At 52.1% G+C, this 20,344-nt stretch overlaps 1 protein-coding gene across 4 annotated transcripts; it reads right to left on the minus strand.

Annotated features, from left to right (window-relative positions):
• Positions 1-6,682: 6,682 nt before the first annotated feature.
• ARHGEF15 (Rho guanine nucleotide exchange factor 15) lies at positions 6,683-18,208 on the minus strand. 4 transcript variants are annotated; one of them, XR_007514162.1, is made up of 17 exons: positions 17,559-17,611; positions 15,546-16,228; positions 14,930-15,262; positions 14,639-14,693; positions 13,555-13,613; positions 13,245-13,456; positions 12,956-13,116; positions 12,625-12,777; positions 12,353-12,482; positions 11,170-11,244; positions 10,960-11,052; positions 10,714-10,874; positions 10,468-10,620; positions 10,244-10,326; positions 10,030-10,134; positions 8,115-8,966; positions 6,683-7,548 (listed from the first exon to the last, which is right to left on the minus strand). XR_007514162.1 is itself a non-coding variant. In XM_049860870.1 (16 exons), exons 2-16 carry the CDS (start codon positions 16,177-16,179, stop codon positions 8,815-8,817), a joined length of 2,559 nt encoding a protein of 852 aa, XP_049716827.1. In that variant the 5' UTR covers positions 16,180-16,228; positions 18,102-18,208; the 3' UTR covers positions 6,683-8,814. The 4 variants fall into 4 exon arrangements, 3 of the variants coding, with proteins under 3 accessions (XP_049716827.1, XP_049716825.1, XP_049716826.1); XM_049860870.1 differs by lacking the exon at positions 17,559-17,611 and adding an exon at positions 18,102-18,208 and having other exon boundaries at positions 6,683-8,966; XM_049860868.1 differs by having other exon boundaries at positions 6,683-8,966.
• Between the last annotated feature and the right edge of the window lie 2,136 nt (positions 18,209-20,344).

The raw sequence follows: 20,344 nt of genomic DNA on the forward strand, positions 1-20,344 counted from the left end.
CCCACGTGTGCATGTCTCTGTGTCTAATTTGTTCTTTTTATAACTCAGAAGTGATTAGATTTATATCCCACTTTGGTGCAGTTAATTACTTAATATGGCCCTTCTAGCCACAGTCTTTGTGACTATCACAAAATGATTCAGTGGGGCTATGCAAATATGGTGTTTGTGGCCCACCAAGGGGATTAGACACCCTACTAAGAATGCAGATAAGGTGCATGGAACCCCTGTAGGGGGTGGGACCATGCAAATAAGATGTATAGAACCCTAAAGAGGGGACTGGTCAGTTTTGCCACCCTGTTAGGCTTAAAAATGAGAACCAATTGAGACAGATACTGTTAACTGTGCTGGCAGAACAAAAAGAGCTGTTAAAAGATTACCATTCAGGAGTTGGGAAAACAGGGATCACACCCTGTCAGCAGGAGATAAGGTTGAAACAACCCTTGAATTACTATCTCCTTCTTAGTGTTTTCCTAGTCCCTCCCCCCTTACAGGCTCCACATGCACAGAACAAAGTGTGACCGCTGTTTAAAGAAGAACAAAGTGTGACCGCTGTTTAACCTTCCTTAGCCCACAGAAGATGGCGATGTAGTACCAAAGATCAGTGTGCAAGGGCTGCTGAGAGGACTCCATCTTGAATATCAGCGGGTTCCATCTTGGATTCCAGATGCATGTGCAACCTAATTTAGTATGTGCCACCGTTCTGAGAAGTACCCACCCTTGAGAGAAACCCACTAAATATTCATTACTCTATTGTCTCCACCAAACCCGTATAAGCCCTAGCCTTGCCTCCCCTTTCTGAGTCAGTCCTTTGAAGAGGCATAACCCCCCACTGACTCCTTTTACTTGTCACAAGTAAAATATACCTGTTAGAGCTGAACCCAAAATTGTCTCCTCTGTGTATTCTTACAAGAGAAAGACAAGGACCCATTGAGTCTGGAGGGCCTCCGTTCCCTCAGCAGGTAGCACAATCCCAGAGCAAGGGGGAGACCTCACTACCACCAAGAAGAAGGGATGGGAGCAGAATGCATCCTTTGGACCCAGTCCCTGTGCTAAGAACCTCCTAGACCCAAAAGCCAGAGAGAGAGCTGTAATACCAGAGATGGTGTAAGTTGGCTGTGGCAGAGAAATGGCAGCAATAGAACCAGGAGACTGACGCAAGACAGCATGGGGGTGCTTCCTGGCCCATGGAGCAAGGTGGCTATAGTGGGTGTGCTGACCCACAGAGCAAGAGAGCAGAGCATCTTCGAGCAGGAGGTTTCCTGGTGGAGTAGGGTGTCCCCAGGCACTTATTGGCAGAGCTAATAGCTGAGCAAGCCAGAGGCCAGGCTGAGGGGCTGAGAGGCCTAGGGCTAGAGAGGGCCAGCCTGCCAGCACAGCTGAGAAAAAGCTGTCCTGATCGAAAAACAATCCTGAGTAGTTCCTGATCCTGAATCATGACCTGTTACTTCCCTAATAGACCCCATAACTGTGAGTATGGTCTGTAAGAGAAGCAGAGAGTGCAATGGGAGAAACGGCTCCTGTCAGAATTGGTAAAAACGTTGGAGGGTGGAGATATGTCTGACCTCCACCTCATAGCAATCAGCCTTGGGCCGTCAATGTTGATAATGATTCCCCTCCCCTTGTGATGCTGGAGGAGGTCAGACCCTGCTGCCACACTGTACACCACCCTGCTCACATATGCTCTAATGAACATAACTAAGAAATCTATTTCCAAACAGTATTACATCCATAGGTATAGGCGTTAGGATTCCAACGTGTTTCTGGGGACACAGCTCAATCCAAAACACCTCCCCAGTACCAAGATGAGGAAACTGAGGCACTGAGAGGTTAATTAACTTGCAAAGATTACACAGCTGATTAGCTAGAGAATCAGTACTTGAATGCAGATAGGCTAGCCCCAGAACCTACGTTCATTAATCATTACCGGCCAGTTCTCTCATCTCTCATGGGCCTTACACCAATCTTTCCTGAGATCCCCTATTTGGTATCCTTTTGTCTTCATTTCCAGCAAAGCTCCATCCCACAGAGGGTTTAATATTCTCTGAGAATTTGCAAAGTAGAAGTCACTTCTGAGAGAGTCAAGTTAAAACCGGGGAAAGGTCCGGGGAAAGATAATGTATGTAGCTTTAGCTAGATTCCTCAGCCATGCCAAGTGCCTTGAATTTTAGAGTGCTCATTGTCAAGTCCAACAACATGTGAGAAACTGAATGCTCCCAACAACTGCTAAAAGAGTGTGGAAGTGGATTCTTCCCTAGTTGAGCCCTCGGATGAGACTGTAGACCCTGGGCCAACATCTTGATTGCAGTCTCGTGAAAGATCATAGAGCAGTGGACTTAGATAACCCATACCTGAATTCCTGACCTACAGAAACTGTAAGATAACGTATGTTGTTTGAAGCTGCTAAATTTGGGGGTAATTTGTTACACAGCAACAGTAACTAATACAATGGGATATAAGAATGTATTCACAGTCACTGCTGTATCTAATTCATTGCTAGCTATCCTAATCTAAGAAAAACCCATTGCTATCAGTTGATTCCAAATCATAGCAGCCCTATAGGACAGAGTAGAGCTGCTCCATAGGGTTTCCAAGGAGCAGCTGGTGTTTTTGAACTGCCAACCTTTTGCTTAGCAGCCATAACACACCGTGGCTCTTAACCACTGCGTCACAGGGCCCCAATATAATAATGGTTTCTAGAAATACTCCTAACATCCACTCTGATGATCACCTACTATTTTAAAACAAAGGTACAGGACCAGAGGTGGAATCTCAGTATGAATAAATTCGACATTGCCTACCAGAAATATGTGGGTTGTGGAGGAGAATCTAACTTGAAAGATCCAGAGCCAGAAGCTAGTCTGAGTAAAGTTCTTCCTATCATGAGATGTAACAAATTTGAAAGTGGAGCCTTTGATTTTTATCTACGCCTAGTCAAAACTGACATTCTCACCTGCCAGTAATATCCTCAACCATGCATCATCTGTAACTAAAAATGCAGTACGTACTTTTATGGTAACCACAGAAATTAAAATGTATCAGAATTCCTGTGTTTGCAGGGCACAAACCTGTAGCAGGACTACAAACAGCTAGTATGTCTGTGTGGAAGATTAAAGTTTGATGAATCCCCAAGTCTAAGGTGGTGTTTTGGCAATATCTGGTGCATCTTGTCCTGAGAGAATCCGGTGCTTCCAAAAGAAATGGACGCATAATTGCCTCAGCAAATCAGCCTGAAAAAACAAATCTTCCAGTGATAAAACTTCCACATATGATGTTCAGTAAACCAAAGTATGGAATAATGAAAAAGTTCTTAGATAATCCAATTAATGAAGAAGTTCGGATCCTGTATACAGGTTGGAAAAATATTTAAATTTCTTGCTGATTCGACACAAAACTCATGTAATTAGAATGAGAACATCTGTGGAAACAGTGGTTCGTGAGTGCTGTCAATTCAAAGTGCATTCAAGATCAGTCACTGCATAAGAAAACTTGAAATGCCCTGAAATTGTACGAGATCATACGTGAAACTTGGTAGATGCTTTCCCAAATTTGACAATATTGTTGGAAACGTATATGCCGTTACCAATAAGAAGTAGTGAAGCTGAGAGAAACTTCAATAATAAATACTTTCATGGGAAATCTGGCAACGATTATGGGAGACGCTTGAACAACATGCTAATGTAATTTGTATCACTAAATTGTACACCCAAAAATGCTGAACTGGCAAGTGTTGTTACATATACTTTTACAACAATTAAGTAATAATAATACATTTGTGCTCGAAGGCTGAATTATCCTCTCAGTGGAAAAGTATTATGAAATTGATGTCATTCGAAGAGGAAATGAGAGCAACCAACTAAGAATCACAGAAGAAAAATTTGAGAGATGTGTCAACAAATTCATAAAATTCTTATTTTTCTGGGTTTTTGTAAATAAGGTTCCTTGTCAACTGTTTAAATGATCAATTTACTGTCTTATACTCCTTCTAAATACTCATTCTGGTACCACATTTTTTTTATTCGCATTTTGTATTTTTTCTTAAAAATCTTGATTCACCCCTAACGCCTTCCCACAGCAAGCAGTTTCAGATTTCTGAAGGTGGATGGGGTGGTGAAAGGTTTCGGAAAAGAAGGGGAGGTGGTTCCTAGAGTTGGAGAGGGGACGGGAGCAGCAGAATGCTGGGAAGGAGGAAACAGGAAATCGAGGGGCCGGGAGGAGTGCGACAGGACTGCAGAAGTCAGTGGGTCGGCCGGGCAGCAGTTTGAGACGAAGCCCCGAGGCAGGGTGCCCGGCGGCACAGGTGCGTCAGGGACCGGTGGGAAAAGCCAGCCCCGCCGCCGCCTATGCTCGTGAGCTGCCGCGGAAGGGACCGAGTCTGCCCGAAGTCAACCCCAGTCGACTCAGCCAGCTAAACGCCGCGAGGATTCAGACGGTCAGCCCCGGCCCTCAGGAAGCCGGGACACCCGCGACGGCCCAGCATTCCCGGCGCCGAGGAGACAGACAGCGCCTCCACTTAAGGATTCTTCCGCGGGGCGGCCCACCCCCGGGCCCCGCCTAGCGTCGAAGGCGAGCCCTGAGAACCAGGAGACTGAGCTCACCCCGGCCGGAAGTCGTAGAAAACCCCGACGGAAGGAAGTCCGGGCCGCAGGGCCCCCCCCTCTGCGCGCGTCTCCTTCCGCCGGCCGGAAGCGCGCGAGCGTGGCTGGGCGGAGCCACGCCGGGGGCGGAGCCAGGGGGCCGGGCCTCGTCGGGGGGCCCGAGGGCAGGCTCCCGTTGGTCTTGCCCGGGCGCTCTCGTAGTCAGGAGGGGGCGTGCAGGGAAAGCAAGGGCGGGGGTGGCTTGTGGGAGTCGCCCCGGCTCGTGATGTAGCTGTCGGAGGGAAGGACGGGGAGGGTGCACCTGGTTGGTGTGCTGGCCGGCCTGGAGGACAGGTACCCGCAGCTTTCAGGGATGGAGAGAGCCTGTCTCGTCTAGGCGAGCTGGGCCAGGCCGAGGGGCTCTGGGAAGAAGCGCAGGAAGTGAGCTCGAGGGGCCCTTGGAGGTAGAAGAGGGGAGAGAGCTAGTGAGCAGGCTGCAGGGAGGAGGGAGGCTCCTCTTATGCACCTGTTGTTTGTGGTCATGATTCTAAAGCCCTCCTAGCTCGCTGGTAAAAATGGTCACTTCGACGTTGGCCCAGAGCCCATAGAAGGGCCAGAGCCAAGAGAGGTCAGTGCCCTATCTGCATTATCATCGACCCCCGAATATGGAGACCACAAATACACGGAGCAGAGCCCTGGGTGGACAGAGCACACAAACTCAGAAAGGAGGGAGGGAGGGTGAGATGGAGGAAGAGAAGAAGGGAGGGAGGGAAGGTGGGAAGAAGGAAGCCAGGCAGGCAGGCAAGCAAGAAAGAAACCTCCCAGCAGGTGCCCGGCTTCCCCACCCAGTCCCCTCAGACACCCTGCCCACACACACCCCTGCACCTTTCCTAACCCTTTGACAACCTTTCTTCCACCTCCCCAGAGTGATAGAAATGGAAGGAATGGGTTAACTGCAGCTCCAGGACTCCTAAGTGGGTCAGTGAATCTCTCTATTCCACCTGGGACATTTGTACCAACCCCTATCCTCACCCCCATGCCAGCAGTTTCAGACAGGGCACCACTGAGAGGCTTCTCCTCCGGTGATCTCTCCTACTTCACCTACGAGGACCCACAGAAGGCAGCTCAGAGAGGCAAGAAGTGCATGGAGCAACCCAGGAGGAGAGGATGATGGGCACCAGCAGGCAGCTGTACGAAAAGAGGTAGATGCCTGAGAAAGGGAGGAGAGAATTCAGGATGAGCCAAGTTACCCACTGCCATCTGTACTGCCTGTACCTGCGCAGCTTTTCCTTCGTCTGTCTTTCTTGGAGCCCTGGTGGTGCCGTGGTTAAAACCTATGGCAAGCTATAGCTGTTAACCAAAAGGCCAGTAGTTCAAATCCTTACCTGATCCACATTCGTATCTCCCACCTACTTTCTCCTCACGCACCATGTTCCCCAGCCCCCAACACTGCCCCTTTCTCATAGCTGTGCTTCATGCCCCTCAGCCCTCCCTGACAGAACTTCAGACTGCAGACCACCCTCCTCAGGATTGTTTGTCCTGCACAAACACAATCAGGGCACCACCTAGTCTAAAGCTGCCCGCCACCTCACCTCGCCCCATGACATTCTCTGTCACAGCCAGGGCTGTGTTGTCTTCATAACACTTGCCACTGTCTGGCTTTATCTTACTTACTAATGTGTTTGCTTGGTAATTTTGCCTCCCCCAGCTAGAACGTAGGCTTCTTGAGGACAAGCACCTTGTCCTTTTCATCTCTGTATCCCCAGCACCTGCAGCAGTGCCCGGTACATCAAAGGCACTCAATAAGTAGGTGCTGAATTGAACTAAATACAGAGGTATTTGGCTGGTCAATAAAGTACATTTACTGCTGACTGCTTTTTTTGTCCTTCTTGCCGCATCTCCCATAATCCTCTTGGAGTCCCAGCCATGCCTGGCCCTGCCCAGTCCTCTGCCCCAGCCTAAAGCAGCCCTCCGTCCCAGCAGCTGTAACCTCCCTCCCCTATCTTAGATCCCTCGGGAGCTATGGGTGGGCCAACATACTCAGGCCTTGGGCCTGGTCTCTGAGCCCCAGTTACCAGCAGGACTCTGCTCTTGAAGCATCCCTTTGCATCCAGCCCCATTCCCCTTAGAAAACCACTGGTGACCACTGCCCCTTGAGACATACACTCCCCTGAAGAGCCTCAATATAACTCCACCAACATTTATTGAGGGTTTCCCGTATGCCAACCACTGTGCTAGGTGAGTCCCCAAAGGCACAGACACACCAAATGCCTGTGTCCTCCCTCTGAGACTCCTAGAGTCCCTGTACTTCCTGTAGTCAGTGCAGAAGTTTCTGTCCTAGGCAAGTTGCCAAGCATGAGCAGAGGGGCCACGTGGATGGCCTAGCCCATGGATGGCCTTGTCCCAGGCCTGGGCCCACAGTCGCCAACAGTGGTCTGCTCCACTCTGTCTCTGTCCCTCCCCTCCTTCAGGCATCATGTGGGGGCAGTTTCTCATCTGGAAGCAGATGCCCTGGATAGAGCTGGGCAGCAACACCAGTTCTCTGTTCTCGCCCCACTGCTTAGCCCAGTGTTTCTGTGAGAGCACCAGGAAGAAGGCAAGCAAGCCCAGGGAGTTCACCAGCCGGCCTGTGATCCACAGCTGCCATTTTCTTCACCCAGCCCTAGGTCCCACAGCAGGTCCGAAGGCTGAGTCAGTGACTGGCCGACTGGTTGGAGTTCAGGTTGGAGGCTCTGTTAGCAGGGGTCCTGGAGGCCAGGCTGTGGGGCAAGAAGGGCTTGCAGACTTCAGGGGGCCTCGGGCTCCAGGTACTGGCCGTCCTCAGTCCCTTGAGGTCCTCTGCCAGGCTGCCTGGCTGCTCCAATAACATCACCTTCCAAGTGTCATGGAACCTTGGCCTCCAAGAGACCCAGAACTCCAGCTCTGGCCTCGAACCGCTCCCAGCACACTTGCCTTTGGAGCTCAGACCAAGTGTCTTTTTTGGAGAGAATAACAGGGAAAATGGGAGTGAGGAAAGAAATGGAACACAGTCGTCAGGGGTGGGGAGCAATCACCACACACACACTATCTTCAACAGATTCACCCTCCGCCACATACACACACATGCACGCACACACATTCTCTGAGACACACGCTCTGGAATTTCCTGGAAAAGGGGATGTGGCTTGAGAGGCACCCTGGGAATACACTCTAATACTTCCCTGTCTAAAAGGGCAGGACCCATCATTACTGTAGAACCAAGTAGGGTCATTACTGGTCTCTGGGACCCAGGCCACCATCTTCTTTGGCTGGGTGGGTTCCTGCTCATCCCTGTTAGCTATTTTATCCTAGGACTTTATCTCCAGTGTGTGCTTTTTTAAATTGCATGATTGACCTAGCGTGGTCACTCCTTGGCTATAACCACAGCAGGGATACTCATCAACCAAGGGCTTGGCCGCCTTAGCACCCATTAACTGCTCTGCACTGTCCCTGGGAGTCTTTGGGTGGCCCCGATGGCTAAGCACTAGATTACTAGCCAAAAGTTTGGTGGTTTGAACCCACCCAGAGGCACCTCGGAGGACAGGCTGGTAATCTGCTTCCAAAAGCTGACAGCCATAAAAACCCTGTGGAGCAGTCCTACTGTGCACACGTGGAGTCATCCTGAGTTGGAGTCCCTGGGTGGTGCAAATAGTTAAACTGCCTGGCCGCTAACTGAAAGCTTGGAGGTTCGAGTCCACCCAGAGGCTCCTCGGAAGAAAGGCCTGGTGATCTACTTCCAAAAAATCAGCTGTCGAAAACCCGATGGAGCACAGTTCTCTGGCACACGCGGAGTCCCCGTGGGGCACACGCGGAGTCCCCGTGGGGCACACGCGGAGTCCCCGTGGGGCACACGCGGAGTCCCCGTGGGGCACACGCGGAGTCCCCGTGGGGCACACGCGGAGTCCCCGTGGGGCACACGCGGAGTCCCCGTGGGTCAGGGTCAACTCAGTGGCGACTGGTCTTCCCCAAGCCTCTGCCTCCATTGGCAACGCATTCAAGCCGTCCCCGTTCCTCATCGCTGTAGGCTCCAGTGGCCCTGTTGCCACTGGCCGCCCCGCCCCAGGCTTGGTCTCTGCTGGCTGCCACCTGAGGTAGTGTTTTCACTGACAGTGAATCCATGGATGAGTGGGCTTTGTCCTCTCTGGCTGAGGATTTTAGCCAACTCTGTGTCCATGGGCCACACTGCCAGCTGTCCCAACAGGTGCCCCGTTCCCAGCCTGTATTAGGGTGGGGGGGCACTGGAGGGGCCAGAAGAGGACCCAACAGACTCAAGAAGCCTCTGGTGCTGTCGAAGGTGCTTCCTCCGTTCATGTTCTCCTGTGACTTCACACACCAACTGGGGGGGGAAGACCCCAGGGACCCCCTTCAGCCAGCCTGGGGAAAGACAGAGACCCAAGAACGGTGGAGGAGGTCAGGTGAGGAGGAAGAGAGAGGCCCAAGGGGGGTCTAAGGCTCTAAGGGTCATGGTGGGTATGGGAATTAGCAGAGGAGCCTGGAGCATTGGGGTCCTACGTGTCAAACCTGGCAATCACTGCTCATCTCACTCAGAGCCCGTGCCCAAGTCCTTAGAACCACTACAAGGACCCGCATGATCTGGTCCCTGTTACCTCTATGATCTCATCTCCTGCTGTTTTCCCCTTTCCTCACTCCCCTCAGCCACACTGGTCTCCTTGCTGTTCCTCGAACTCGCCAGGCCTCCGGGCCTTTGCATGGACTGTTGCTTCTGACTGGGATGCTTTTCCCAGATACCCATGTGGCTAAATCCCTCACTTCCGTCAATCCATGGCTCGCATGCTGCCCTCTCAGTGAGGTCCACCTCAGCCTCTCTATTTAAAATCGTAACCTGCCCAACCCTGCACTCCTGACCTCCTTTACTCTGCCCCAGTCTGGCTTTCCCATAGCACTTGTCACCTTCTAATGTACTATATGATTTTGTTATTCATTTTGCTTATTCTTTATTGTCTGCCTCCTCTGCTAGAATCAATGTGTTCAGCTCACAGGGATTGCCTACAACAGTGATCAGCACCTAAACAAAAAAACCAAACCCGTTGCCGTCGAGTCGATTCCAACTCATAGTGACTCTATAAGACAGAGTAGAACTGCCCCATAGAGTTTCCAAGGAATGCCTGGTGGAATCAAACTGCCAACCTTTTGGTTAGCAGCTGTCGCTCTTAAACGCTATGCCACCAGGGTTTCCGATCAGCACCTAAACCAAGAAACCAAACCCACTGCCGTCGAGTCAATTCCGACTCACAGTGACCCTGTAGGACAGAGTATAACTGCCCCATAGGGTTTCCAAGGAGCACCTGGTGGATTTGAACTGCCAACTTCTTGGTTAACAGCTGTAGCACTTAACCACTACACCACCAGTGTTTCCGATCAGCACCTAGTAGTGCTTAATAAGTATTTATTGAATGAATAAGTAACAATCTCCCACCTTCAGGGCTCTTATGCAGGTGCTTAGGGGGATCCCTGGACACCAGACTCCGTCCCTCAGTCTTGGATGGTGTAGAAGGCTCTGAACACAGTTCCTGGGAACATTCTGGTTGGGGGTGGATGACACTGCAGTAGACTCAAGGCTCTTCTCAGCTCCTCCCCTATATTCCCCTTAAGACTCAGTTTTCCTTCCCTCCTCCCCCCTGGGGACTCACCACAGTCCTCATAGATGGTGTCTGGGGAGCAGGGAAGGGGGCCTGGGGTAGGAAATGCTCCCAGCCAGCGCTGCATGTCTGACCTGGTGAAGATATGGGAGGGGTCACAGGTGGACCCAGGGGTTAGGCAGGGGTCACAGAGGAGAGACTGGGCAAGAGGTTGGTGAGGTCTGAGAGGTCAGGGGAGGGTCCCAAGGGTGTTTTCTGGCAGAGACACAACTCACAGGGATGAAGCTTGGAGTAGTCGGTGGGTGGGGCGGCCCTGGTGGTTGCTGAGAAGGGAGAGGCGGAATGTAGGGGGTCCAGATGGGTCCGGAACCTGCTGGGCCTGGACCAGGGAGCGATGAGCATAGTCCAGAACCTGCAGCCGCTGTCCACTGCCCAGGACAGAGGAGGTTTAGTGTGAGAGCAGGGGTTCACCTGGCCCCCTCCTCCACCCCACCTGGGTGCCCCCCCTCCCTGGGAGCCACCTCTTGGGCTGAGTGATGAGCAGCAGGTCACTGAAGAGCAGCAGGCAGAGGGGGGTGAAGCGGGGACGCGAAGGGAAGAGCACACCACCCCTCCGGCACCCCAGCTCCGTCAGCTCCCCCTGCAGCTCCAGGCGCCTCGACCAGGAGACCAAGGGCAGGGCCTGCGAGGAAGCAGAATGTTCTGGAGGGGGTGGCCTCGAAGCACTCTGGGGAAAGGGAAAGTGGGGAGTCTGGGCAGGGACGAACCTTGACTTTATGGAAGCGCAGCCTTTGGGTGAGCCGGATCAGCTCCTCAGTCTGCTTCATGCGCCCCACCTCAGCGCTGCAACGCTCAATGATCTGGGTAAGGGGAGCCAGGTCACCCACCCCAGAGAACAGCCCCTACTCCCTGCCACCCCTTCCATCTCTCCCTATGACCTCACCACCTCTCCCAACCTCAGCATCCTTCCTACCCACCTTGCTGACAGCACTCAGGGCCTTCTGGGCATTCTCCTGGCGGCTGGACCCCTCCTCTGTTTGGTGCAGGATATTCTGGGGACAAGGAGAAAGGGCGACTAGACCCCTTGCTCTGCGGTCCTGGGATTCAGAGGGGCCACAGCTCAGAAGACCTTGGCTGGCTTGGAGAAATGCTCAGTTTAGAGATCATAGGGCTGGTGGAGAAAATTCTTCAACAAGGCTGAGAGACCTCACCACTCACCATCTGCATAACCCTGAGTAAGTCATGTTACCTCTCGAAGCCTCACTTTCCCCATCCGTAAAACAGGGATCATACCCACCTCATAGCACTGTCGTAAGGATTTTCAGCAACGCAATGTATGTAAAGTACTTAGCATAGTCTGTGGCACATAGTAAATGCTGAAAAGAGGGTAGTGATTATTTTATTTTAATTTTTATTAACCACAACAATTAGTGCAAATAACATAGAGTGGTTAAAAGTGGATTGAAGTCTTGTCCCCATCGAGTATTAGCTGTGTGACCTGGGGCAAGTTATTTAAGCTCTCTGTGCCTCAGTTTCCTCATCTATAAAATGGGGTAAATAATAGTTCCTCCCCTCATAAGGTTTTGGGAAAGGTTAAATGGGTACATAGCACCTAGAACAGTGTCTGGAATAGAGCACTCAACAGACACTTAGCTGTTACAGTTATTATCATTATTATCATGTTGTCAACACTGAGCATGTATAAAGCTGAATAAGCCATTAAGAAGATGATAATCTAGTTGGAGACTCTTTACACTAAGATCCCCACTACACTGAGTGACCTGGCTTTGGGGTAGGCAGAGTCTCCAGCTTGCAATAGAAGAGTGTTTCTCAGCCTTTTTTCCATTATCACTCCCTTCAGGAGACTTTTTGCAGTCTCTGGGTGCATGCAGTTGCTAAGCAAAGGATTGGAGGTTCAAGTCCACCCAGAGGTGCTTCAGAACAAAGGCCAGGCCATCTAATTCTGAAAAACCAGCCTTTGAAACCCCTGTGGCACACAGTCCTACTCTGACACCCATGGGGTTGCCATGAGTCAGAGTTACTCAAAGACAACTGGTGGTGTTGATGGTGGGAAATGGTGATGACCAGGCAAAAGGCCCCTGGGTAGAGTTCTCCTGCTGGGCTAGTGGGGCAGAAGACTCCCCAAGCCAGGACGGGCACCTGCAGCAACATGCGGAGCCGGGTGATACGCTGAAAGGGCAGCAACAGGAAGGAGGGCAGCGGGAGTCGCTCACACTTGGGGAGGCTCTGCAGCCGCCGCAGCTCTGCAGAGAAGCGCATGTTCGTGTCCCTGCAGGAAGAAAATCCAGGTGGCTAGCCTCTGCCTCAAACCCCTCCCCAGCCCCTGATCTGGTTCCCCAGCCTCTCTGACTGAGACCCCAACCCTGCTCCCCAGCTGTCTCCCCACGCCCAGACCTCTGAGGAGTTCTTACATGAGACGGCTGTAGGTCTCCTCCTGATACTGCTGGTTCCGCACGTAATCCACGTACACTGAGAAAGGACCCACGGCATGGGAGTGCACCACATCACACAGGTCACTGATGTGAGGAGAGGCGCGCACACGGGACAGTAACGTTCCTAGAAACCTGGAGGCGTGAGGGAAACAGGCAATGGAGGGACAGAGAGCCAGGCCTCCTGGGTTCTGGAGGGAAGAGCTGGGAACAGACTGGTTCCTTGGAGGAGTAGGACCAGGATGGGGAGAAAGCCAGGGAAGTGCCGAAGCACTGGAGCCTGGTCTCCTAGAAGGACAGTGGTCCTACTGACCGCTCACTGACTCCTTGGACTCGCTGCACATTGGAGAAGAGGGTGTGATGATCCCGGGGGGTTAGCGTGTCCCGGAGTGCCTGGCTGAGCACAAAGGTGTCAGTCAGCAGCTGCAGAGAGCGCAGGTAGGAAGCCTCAGACGTCACCACCTCAAACAGGCTCTGAGGAAGGACAGGGTAGTAGGGGAAAGCCCAGATAGCTCATGGCCCAGCTCATGGCCAGCCCAGGATTTCGGCCCCGCTCTTCCCCTACACTGGGTCTGGCTGGTCCCAACCCCAGGTGCACCCACCTCCTGCATGCGCCTCTCCTGGGGGCTGAGGGTCTCCAGGAGGCCGCTGGCCTGAACAGCCGGAAGCTCCTGCCACAGTGTGTTTCGAGGTCCGGGAGGCCGTGCTAAAGTTGGAGCCTCTCCAGGGTTTGTTGGAAAGGGACCCCCATCCTCACCAACCCCCCAGAGCTCCTCTGAGAGCACAGCCGCTCGATAGGTCTGGTACAAGGGTTCTGGAAAGCACAGGAACACATCAGGGAGGTTCAGTGCCCCAAACCCCTGCCCCTCTGCTTGATGGTCACAACAGGGACCCCGAGGTTAGAGGCCTTACCATGCTGCAGGGGCAGCTCCCAGTTCTGCTCCTTCAGCCCCTCCAGCCCCTCCTCTTCCCTGTGGAGAGAAAAAGGGATGGGAGACCCAGAGCCACTGCTGTGCACACCTCCAGGGGGTGCTATGCACACGACAGCATAAGAGAGTGCCCAGCCTGCATGGTTGTATGCACAGCCCTGACAGCTCCCCAGATCAAACCCCATATTTTTTTTGTGTGCCTGCTGCAGGGAGGCCCTGACCTAACTGGGGCCCACCCAGCCTGTTATCTCCACCATTATATACCATGGACTTCCAAGTCCCTGTCTTTTTAGCAACCACTGTCTAGAATGTCCTGTCTGTGCCTCGATGAAAGTCAACATGATCAAACCCAGATTCTTACACCTCCCACCACCACCTGCGGCTCCCTGTGCCCCCTGTTCTGGTTATCAGCACCATCACACACCTACTCCTCCAAGCCAGTAAATGTTTGTTGACTAAATGAATGGGCCAGGATTAACTCTGACAAAGTCGGGGAATCTAAGACAATCAACAAGTCCAGATAACAGAGAAGAAGTGTTCACGATTGCCAGTGGATCTGTGGGCAATAGTTACCAGGGGGAAGGCAACTAAAACAGAGCCCAGTTCTTTGCTGATATCATATCCCAACAGCTCTGTGGAGTAGGTGGCATTTCATAGGTATTTTGTAGATGAGCAGAGCCCTGGTAGCATAATGGCTAAGAGCTCAGCTGCTAACCAAAAGGTCAGCAGTTCGAATCCAACAACTGCTCCTTGGAGATCCTATGGGGCAGTTCTACTCTGTCCTGTAGGGTCGGTTGCTATGAGTCAGAATCGACTGAACAGCAAGGGTTTTTGTATTGTGTTTTGTTTTTTATAGATGAGGACACTGAGACTCAGAAAGGTATATTATAAGGTCGCAGAACTAATAAGGGGCAGAACTGGGAACAGAAACCAGGGTTGCTTGTCTCTAGAGTCCCAGCCCTTCTTCACTCCACCTTGTGAAAGTGGTATTTAACTACACGTGACGGTTAGTCTGCCCTCAGGTAGGACCATGGGAGTGGGAGGGAGTAATGGTGGCTGTTTGGTACCTGCCCTCCATGGTTGCTGGAGAATCGTTGCGAGGAGCTTCATCAGGACTGTCCCCTGGAGAGAGAACCCAGAGTGAAGAGAGCAAATCTCTAGGATCCCCAGCCCAGGACTCTGAGCTCCGACCACAGCAGAGACTATTACTACAGAAACTACAACTCCCGTCAGCCCCAGAGAAGCCGCTGATGAAAGGATAAAAAGCCCAGGGCCTGTCGGGGGTCGTAGTTCCTGGATTTTTAGACTCCCCCACCTCCATCTACCCCTTCCCTTCACAGCCCAGAGGTGCTGTGTACCTGTTTGGATTCCATCTTCGGAGGGCAGACCCAGGTCTGGCTGTGGCGAGTCCCCAGGGATGGCGGCATCCTGCCTGACCCAAGCCGGCTTGGGGGGCTTGAGGGGTGGCAGGAGTTTACGCTCAGCAGTGGAGCGGTAGGACGTGAGGACAACTGGGGGGTGGCTGCTGTTTGGAGGGTTGGGGCGGGAACGGGAGGTTCGCAGTGGGGAGACCCGGCTGGGGACCCTGGGGCCATCCTCACAGCCCCGCACAGGCACCCATCGGAGCTCCAGGCCAGGCCGGGCTACATGACAGACACAGGGGCAGCCGGGAGGACAGGCCAGGGGAGCATCTGTGGGACACAAGGATGTCCTAAGGAGAAAGTCCTTGGGGCCTGGCCCCACCTGCCCAAGCCTCTTCCCTGACTGTAACCACCCAGCCAGCCACAGGAGCATCGAGGTCCAGCTCCAAGCATCTATCTTCCCAACTCTGACTCTCTTCAAAACCCTCAGAGATACTGAAACCAGATTTTCTAAACACAAAATCCATTTCAGCCCCTGAAAGTGCCCCCTCTTAAAGTATTGAAAATAAAGATGAACTGGATTGGGACCACCCCAGCGCCGCCTTGCACTTACCCACAGCGCCGTTCTCCTGGGACCCACTCCCAGCAAGGATGCCCTGGGGAGCCTCTCTCTCCCGGTTCACATCCGTTCCACTTTGGGGACCCTTTTCCAGGGCATCGGCAGCCTGAGCCCTGCCTTCAGCCCCCCACTCAAACTTGCCAGCCAGCCTCCGCACAGTGCCAGTGCCGGGGCCCGAGGTGGAGCCATCCGAAGTGGAGCCATCCGGGGCCAGGGCCTGGGCGGCAGGAAGCAGGAGCAGAGGTGTGCAGGGTGACCTGGAGGGCTTGGGTGGGGGGACCGGAGACTGGGGAACAAGCTCTGGGGAGATGGAGCGCTGGGACACAGGACTGGGGGTACTAGAAGATGAGCCTGGGGAGGTTGGGGAGTCAAGGCTGGCTCTAGAAGCTGAGGGGGGCAGAAGAGCACGGGGCTTGAGGGACGTGGCTGGGGGCTCCCAGAAGATGGGGGTGCACATCGGAGTTGGTGCATCATTGGAGGTGGGGGTAGGTTCTTGTGGGGAGGAGCCATTGTGGGGGAGCCCTGGTGTCTGGGCACCCCCCCGGGGGCGAGAAGGAGGGCGGAGGCGGATGATCCGAGGAGGTTTCTGAGTTGGGGGTGTCGCTGCAGGAAGGGACTGGGCGGACATCGTCCTCAGAGCTCTTCAGAAGAATGGGGCACTCTGCTGGAGTCATTCCCTGAGGAGGAGGGCAGGCGAGAGAGAGGCCTTCAGTGTCCCGAAGGTGAGTGGACCTGTGCCCTCACAGCAATCAAGGCGGAAAGACATCGTCTGCAGGAGCGCGCACGAGCCAGGATTCTGGGGTCGAGAGGGAAGGCTGACGCACTTCGCTCCTTCCTTCTCTTTTCCACTTTCTTCTGTCTCCTCCGCCTCCCTCCCCTCCTTCTCTTTCCACCTCCTGAGGGCCCTAGACCCTCCGGGGCAGCCTTTCTCCACCTCCATTTGGCTTCTGTTGCCACAGTCAGGCCAGAGGAGGCGGTGAGGCTGGGGGTGGGGGCACCGAAGTAGAAACCCAGGTTGGTGGGCTGGCTCAGTGAGGGGGTTTCAGCTTGCCAGGATAGCCACTACGTGCTTGCACGTCTGTGCGTGTGGTTTAAGTGTGGACCTGCTGAGTTCATGGTGATTAGTGTGGGGGGTGGGGTGTGCGTGCTGCCTGTGTGTAGTTCCGAGGAGTTGTGTGATGTGGTGAGAGAATGTACGTGTACGTGCTTATTGAGTAGGAATGTAGTATGGAGAGTGTGTGTACAGTGTGTGCAGTGTGCCCCACTAAGAAGTATGCAAGTGTGTGCGTGTGTAGGCAGGCGCGTGCGCGTGTGTATGCCTGTGCCTGGGCAGTGAGGGATGCATCACTATTTCCCTGCTCCAGCCGGGCCCTCCACCCCCCGTTTCCCAGTTCCTCTCTCTGGACTCTCCCTTTCCGGATTATTTTTAGTCTCCTTTTCCTGCTATGAAGATTCCTGGAGCCTCTGACCCCAGGAGACCAGGAGGCCCTGGGCATGGTCTTTTATCCTCCCATCCAGACACAGGGAAAGGCCTCAGTGGAGGCCTGCGTCCTGCTAAGATGCCTGGGGAGTGGCCTGGAGACCAGACTGAAGGCCCAGGCCAGGGGAGGGCAGGACGCTGGGACCTGGGTTTTTCTTTCTCCCTCAGGAAGGAGGGTGCAGTCCCAGAAGGCTATAGGGTCAGGAGTTGTGGGGAGATACCCAAACTCCCTTCAGGAGTCAGCAGGAGAGTCTGACCCCTCCAGGCCCAAGCTGAGGTTCTTGAAAAATTAAATGGGCTGCGGGCTGCAGATCGTGAAGTCTTGCAGCTCAATGGCTCTCTGTCTCTATTAGGAAGCCCCTTAGCGAGGTGGCCCAGGCAGCACCTCACCAGCTGGCCAGCTCCTCCCCGGCCCTGGCCCCATTCAGGGAGCCCGCCCTCCTCTCAGGTACCAGCCTTTGCTTCCTTCCCCACCCCTTACTCCGGCCTCTCGCAGGGACCCAGGTATTCCGGCCCCAAGCACTCACCCTTGAGTCCCCTCCACTCTCAGTCACCTCCCAGGGCTGAGTGAGTAGGGGCAGGAAACAGGAATCAGATCCTGCTCCCAACCGGACACCCCCCCTCCACAACCACACCACATTCCACATGCGCACACTCGGGCTCTGGAAGATGTGAGGGACCCAGTATCCCGGGTCTCAGAGGAAAGGGGTCTGGCAAAAGGCGGAAACTCAGGCTTGGAAAACAGTGGGCTGCTCTGGATGTACTTGCTCTGTCCGCATGGCTGTGTGTCCAGGCACTGCTTCTGTCCCTCTGGACAGTGGGCTCGGCCTGCAGGGGCTGGGGGTGCATGGGGGGTGGAGGTGAGGATGGCATGGCCATAGCACAGAGACTGGGGTGGCAGGAGGAGGCACCTATCTCAGCTGAGGGACGGTGTTGTCTTCCTCTAAGGCCATCTCTCCCCTGACTCACGCTACAGCGTGTCTCTTTATTTTCCAACCTGTGGCCCTGGGTGTGGGCCATCCCACTATTTCACACGCAACTGGCTTGGCATTAACACCCCAAGAATTTACCTTTATCTTTTTCGAAGCACCTTCTATTTTCAGCCTGTCCTGCCTGCCCCTTGGAGCTAGGAGTGCAGTGGGCTGCCTGTTGAGGTCTCTGAGTACCCGTTCCTCCGTGTTTCTGGGACGGGAACTGAGGGCCCAGATTGAGATCTCCACAGAGGAAGCTAGTTCCTCAGCCCCACCCGGCCATTGTGTCAAGCTATGTGAGAGATAGGGTGTGTGTGTGTGTGTGTGTGTGTAGGAGGGAAAGAAGGTGGGGCAGGCAAGGGGTGAGGACAGAGAACTGAGATCTCCTCCAGTTGGGTATGACATTTGCTGGGATCCTCACCCACGTTCACCATACGCTGTCCCTATTTCTCTGGGCCCCAGTCCCTGGCTCTCCCAGGCCAGCTGGGTGGCATTGGTGATCAGGGGGCCAGATTAAGGCATGTGAAGGCCCTAAACACTGATAATTTGTGGCACCCCTTCCTCTGTTTACTCACTCATTCAAATGGGATATGTGAGTTAGATACATACATGTATATGTGTGTCTTAGCCATCCATGATGTAACTTCTTTTTAAATGTGACTATAATATCAGGGATTGAAGGCCAAAGTGGCATATGAAATGAAGTGGTTTATAAAATTTTTAGTGGATGTGGGGTACTAAGTTTTTTGACTATATATCACATTTTCTACAAAAAGAATATTCCACGTATTCTACAGCAAGGAAGATGAGTCACCTAGTTGTTTCAGCCATCTATCAGATCAAAATTCTGTTGATCTCTCACAACAAAAAGTTGACTTTCACCAATTTCGCTTTAAACGGTGTAATGCTTGTTTGTTGATTATAGCGCCGCTGTGCATTCTTACGTGGTCGACAAGGGAGCTGAATGTAAGGTTATACCCGGCCAGTCCAAAATGAAAAGGAAAATATAATTGTTATTGTATACGAAGCTTATAAAATGTACATTTTATTTGTTTGTGGAATTGTTTAACTCCCATTGTCTTAGTCATCTAGTGCTGCCATAACAGAAATACCACAAGTGGATGGCTTTAACAAAGAGAAATTTATTTTCTCACAGTCTAGTAGGTTACAAGTCCAAAGTCAGGGCGTTGGCTCCAGGGGAAGCCTTTCTCTCTCTGTGGGCTGTGGAGGAAGGTCCTTTTTTAACTGAGTAGCATTCATGTACAAAGTTATGTTCTAAGTTTTGTAAACAATCATATTTATAACTTTAACTTTAAAATACGTCTGGCATACACACAGATGTAATTTGGCATACCTTTAATATAATAGTAACACAGGTAAGGATGTGATACCAACAGCAAACGTCGAGGAGCTTCTCATGCTCAGGGACCCCTGGTCCAAAGGACACGCTCTGCATCTGGTGCTGCTTTCTTGGTGGTATGAGGACCCCAACTCTCTGCTTGCTTCCTTTTCTTTTTCTCTCTTGAGAGGTAAAATGTGGTGCAGGCCACACCCCAGGGAAACTCCCTTTACTGTGGATCAGAGAGGTGACCTGAGTAAGGGCGGTGTTACAATCCCACCCTAATCCTCTCAACATAAAATTACAATCACAGAATGGAGGACAACCACACGATACTGGGAATCATGGCCTAACCAACTTGATACACACATTTCTTGGGGGGACACAATTCAATCCATGGCATCTATGTTTGGAGATCTGTACATAATCACTGCAACAATAGCACCACTTCTCGACAAGCGAGTTTGTTTTGCAAGTCATAACAATAGCAGTCAATTTCTTAAAAGAAAGTCAGTCTGAAGGGAAATGGAAAATAGAATACATTTATGTAGTTTTTATTATCTATTTATTCATTTATTATTATTTTTAATTTAATTTGTTTCCTCAAGAAATTGTTCAGTTTCCTTTAATGGAGATACATAAATATTCTGATAAAATATAAATGTAATGTTCTGATAAATGCCTTTTGTTGTTTTCTTGGAAGACAAATGTAGAAACACTCATTGTTGCAAAACAGAAACATATATAGATGGTGAATTTGGCACCCTCTTTTTTTATGTGCCTAAATTCTTTTCTTTTATTCCTTTTTAGCATATATAAAGCAGTACCAAGCACTATGTCCCACACGACAGATAATAAAAAAGGAAACTCACTTGATCCGTAAACTAAAACTTTTGCGTTAGGTAAATATTAATATTTCCAGTATTTTTGGACGTTTGCTGTTAGTATCACATTATAACCTGTGTTACTATTATATTAAAGGTGTGCCATATTACATCTGCGT

Source organism: Elephas maximus, chromosome 19 (assembly GCF_024166365.1).
Source record: "Elephas maximus indicus isolate mEleMax1 chromosome 19, mEleMax1 primary haplotype, whole genome shotgun sequence".
In the NCBI taxonomy this organism is placed as follows: Eukaryota; Metazoa; Chordata; class Mammalia; order Proboscidea; family Elephantidae; genus Elephas; species Elephas maximus.

Excerpts from the sequence above, each read along its gene's own strand:
- ARHGEF15 (XM_049860870.1), bottom strand. The coding sequence starts at position 16,179 with ATGTCCGCCCAGTCCCTTCCTGCAGCGACACCCCCAACTCAGAAACCT. Across the intron at positions 13,117-13,244 it reads AGGAGAGGCGCATGCAGGAG|AGCCTGTTTGAGGTGGTGAC; the intron begins GTGGGTGCACCT and ends GTCCTTCCTCAG. Across the intron at positions 8,967-10,029 it reads CCTGCATAAGAGCCCTGAAG|GCTGGCTGAAGGGGGTCCCT; the intron begins GTGGGAGATTGT and ends GTCTTTCCCCAG.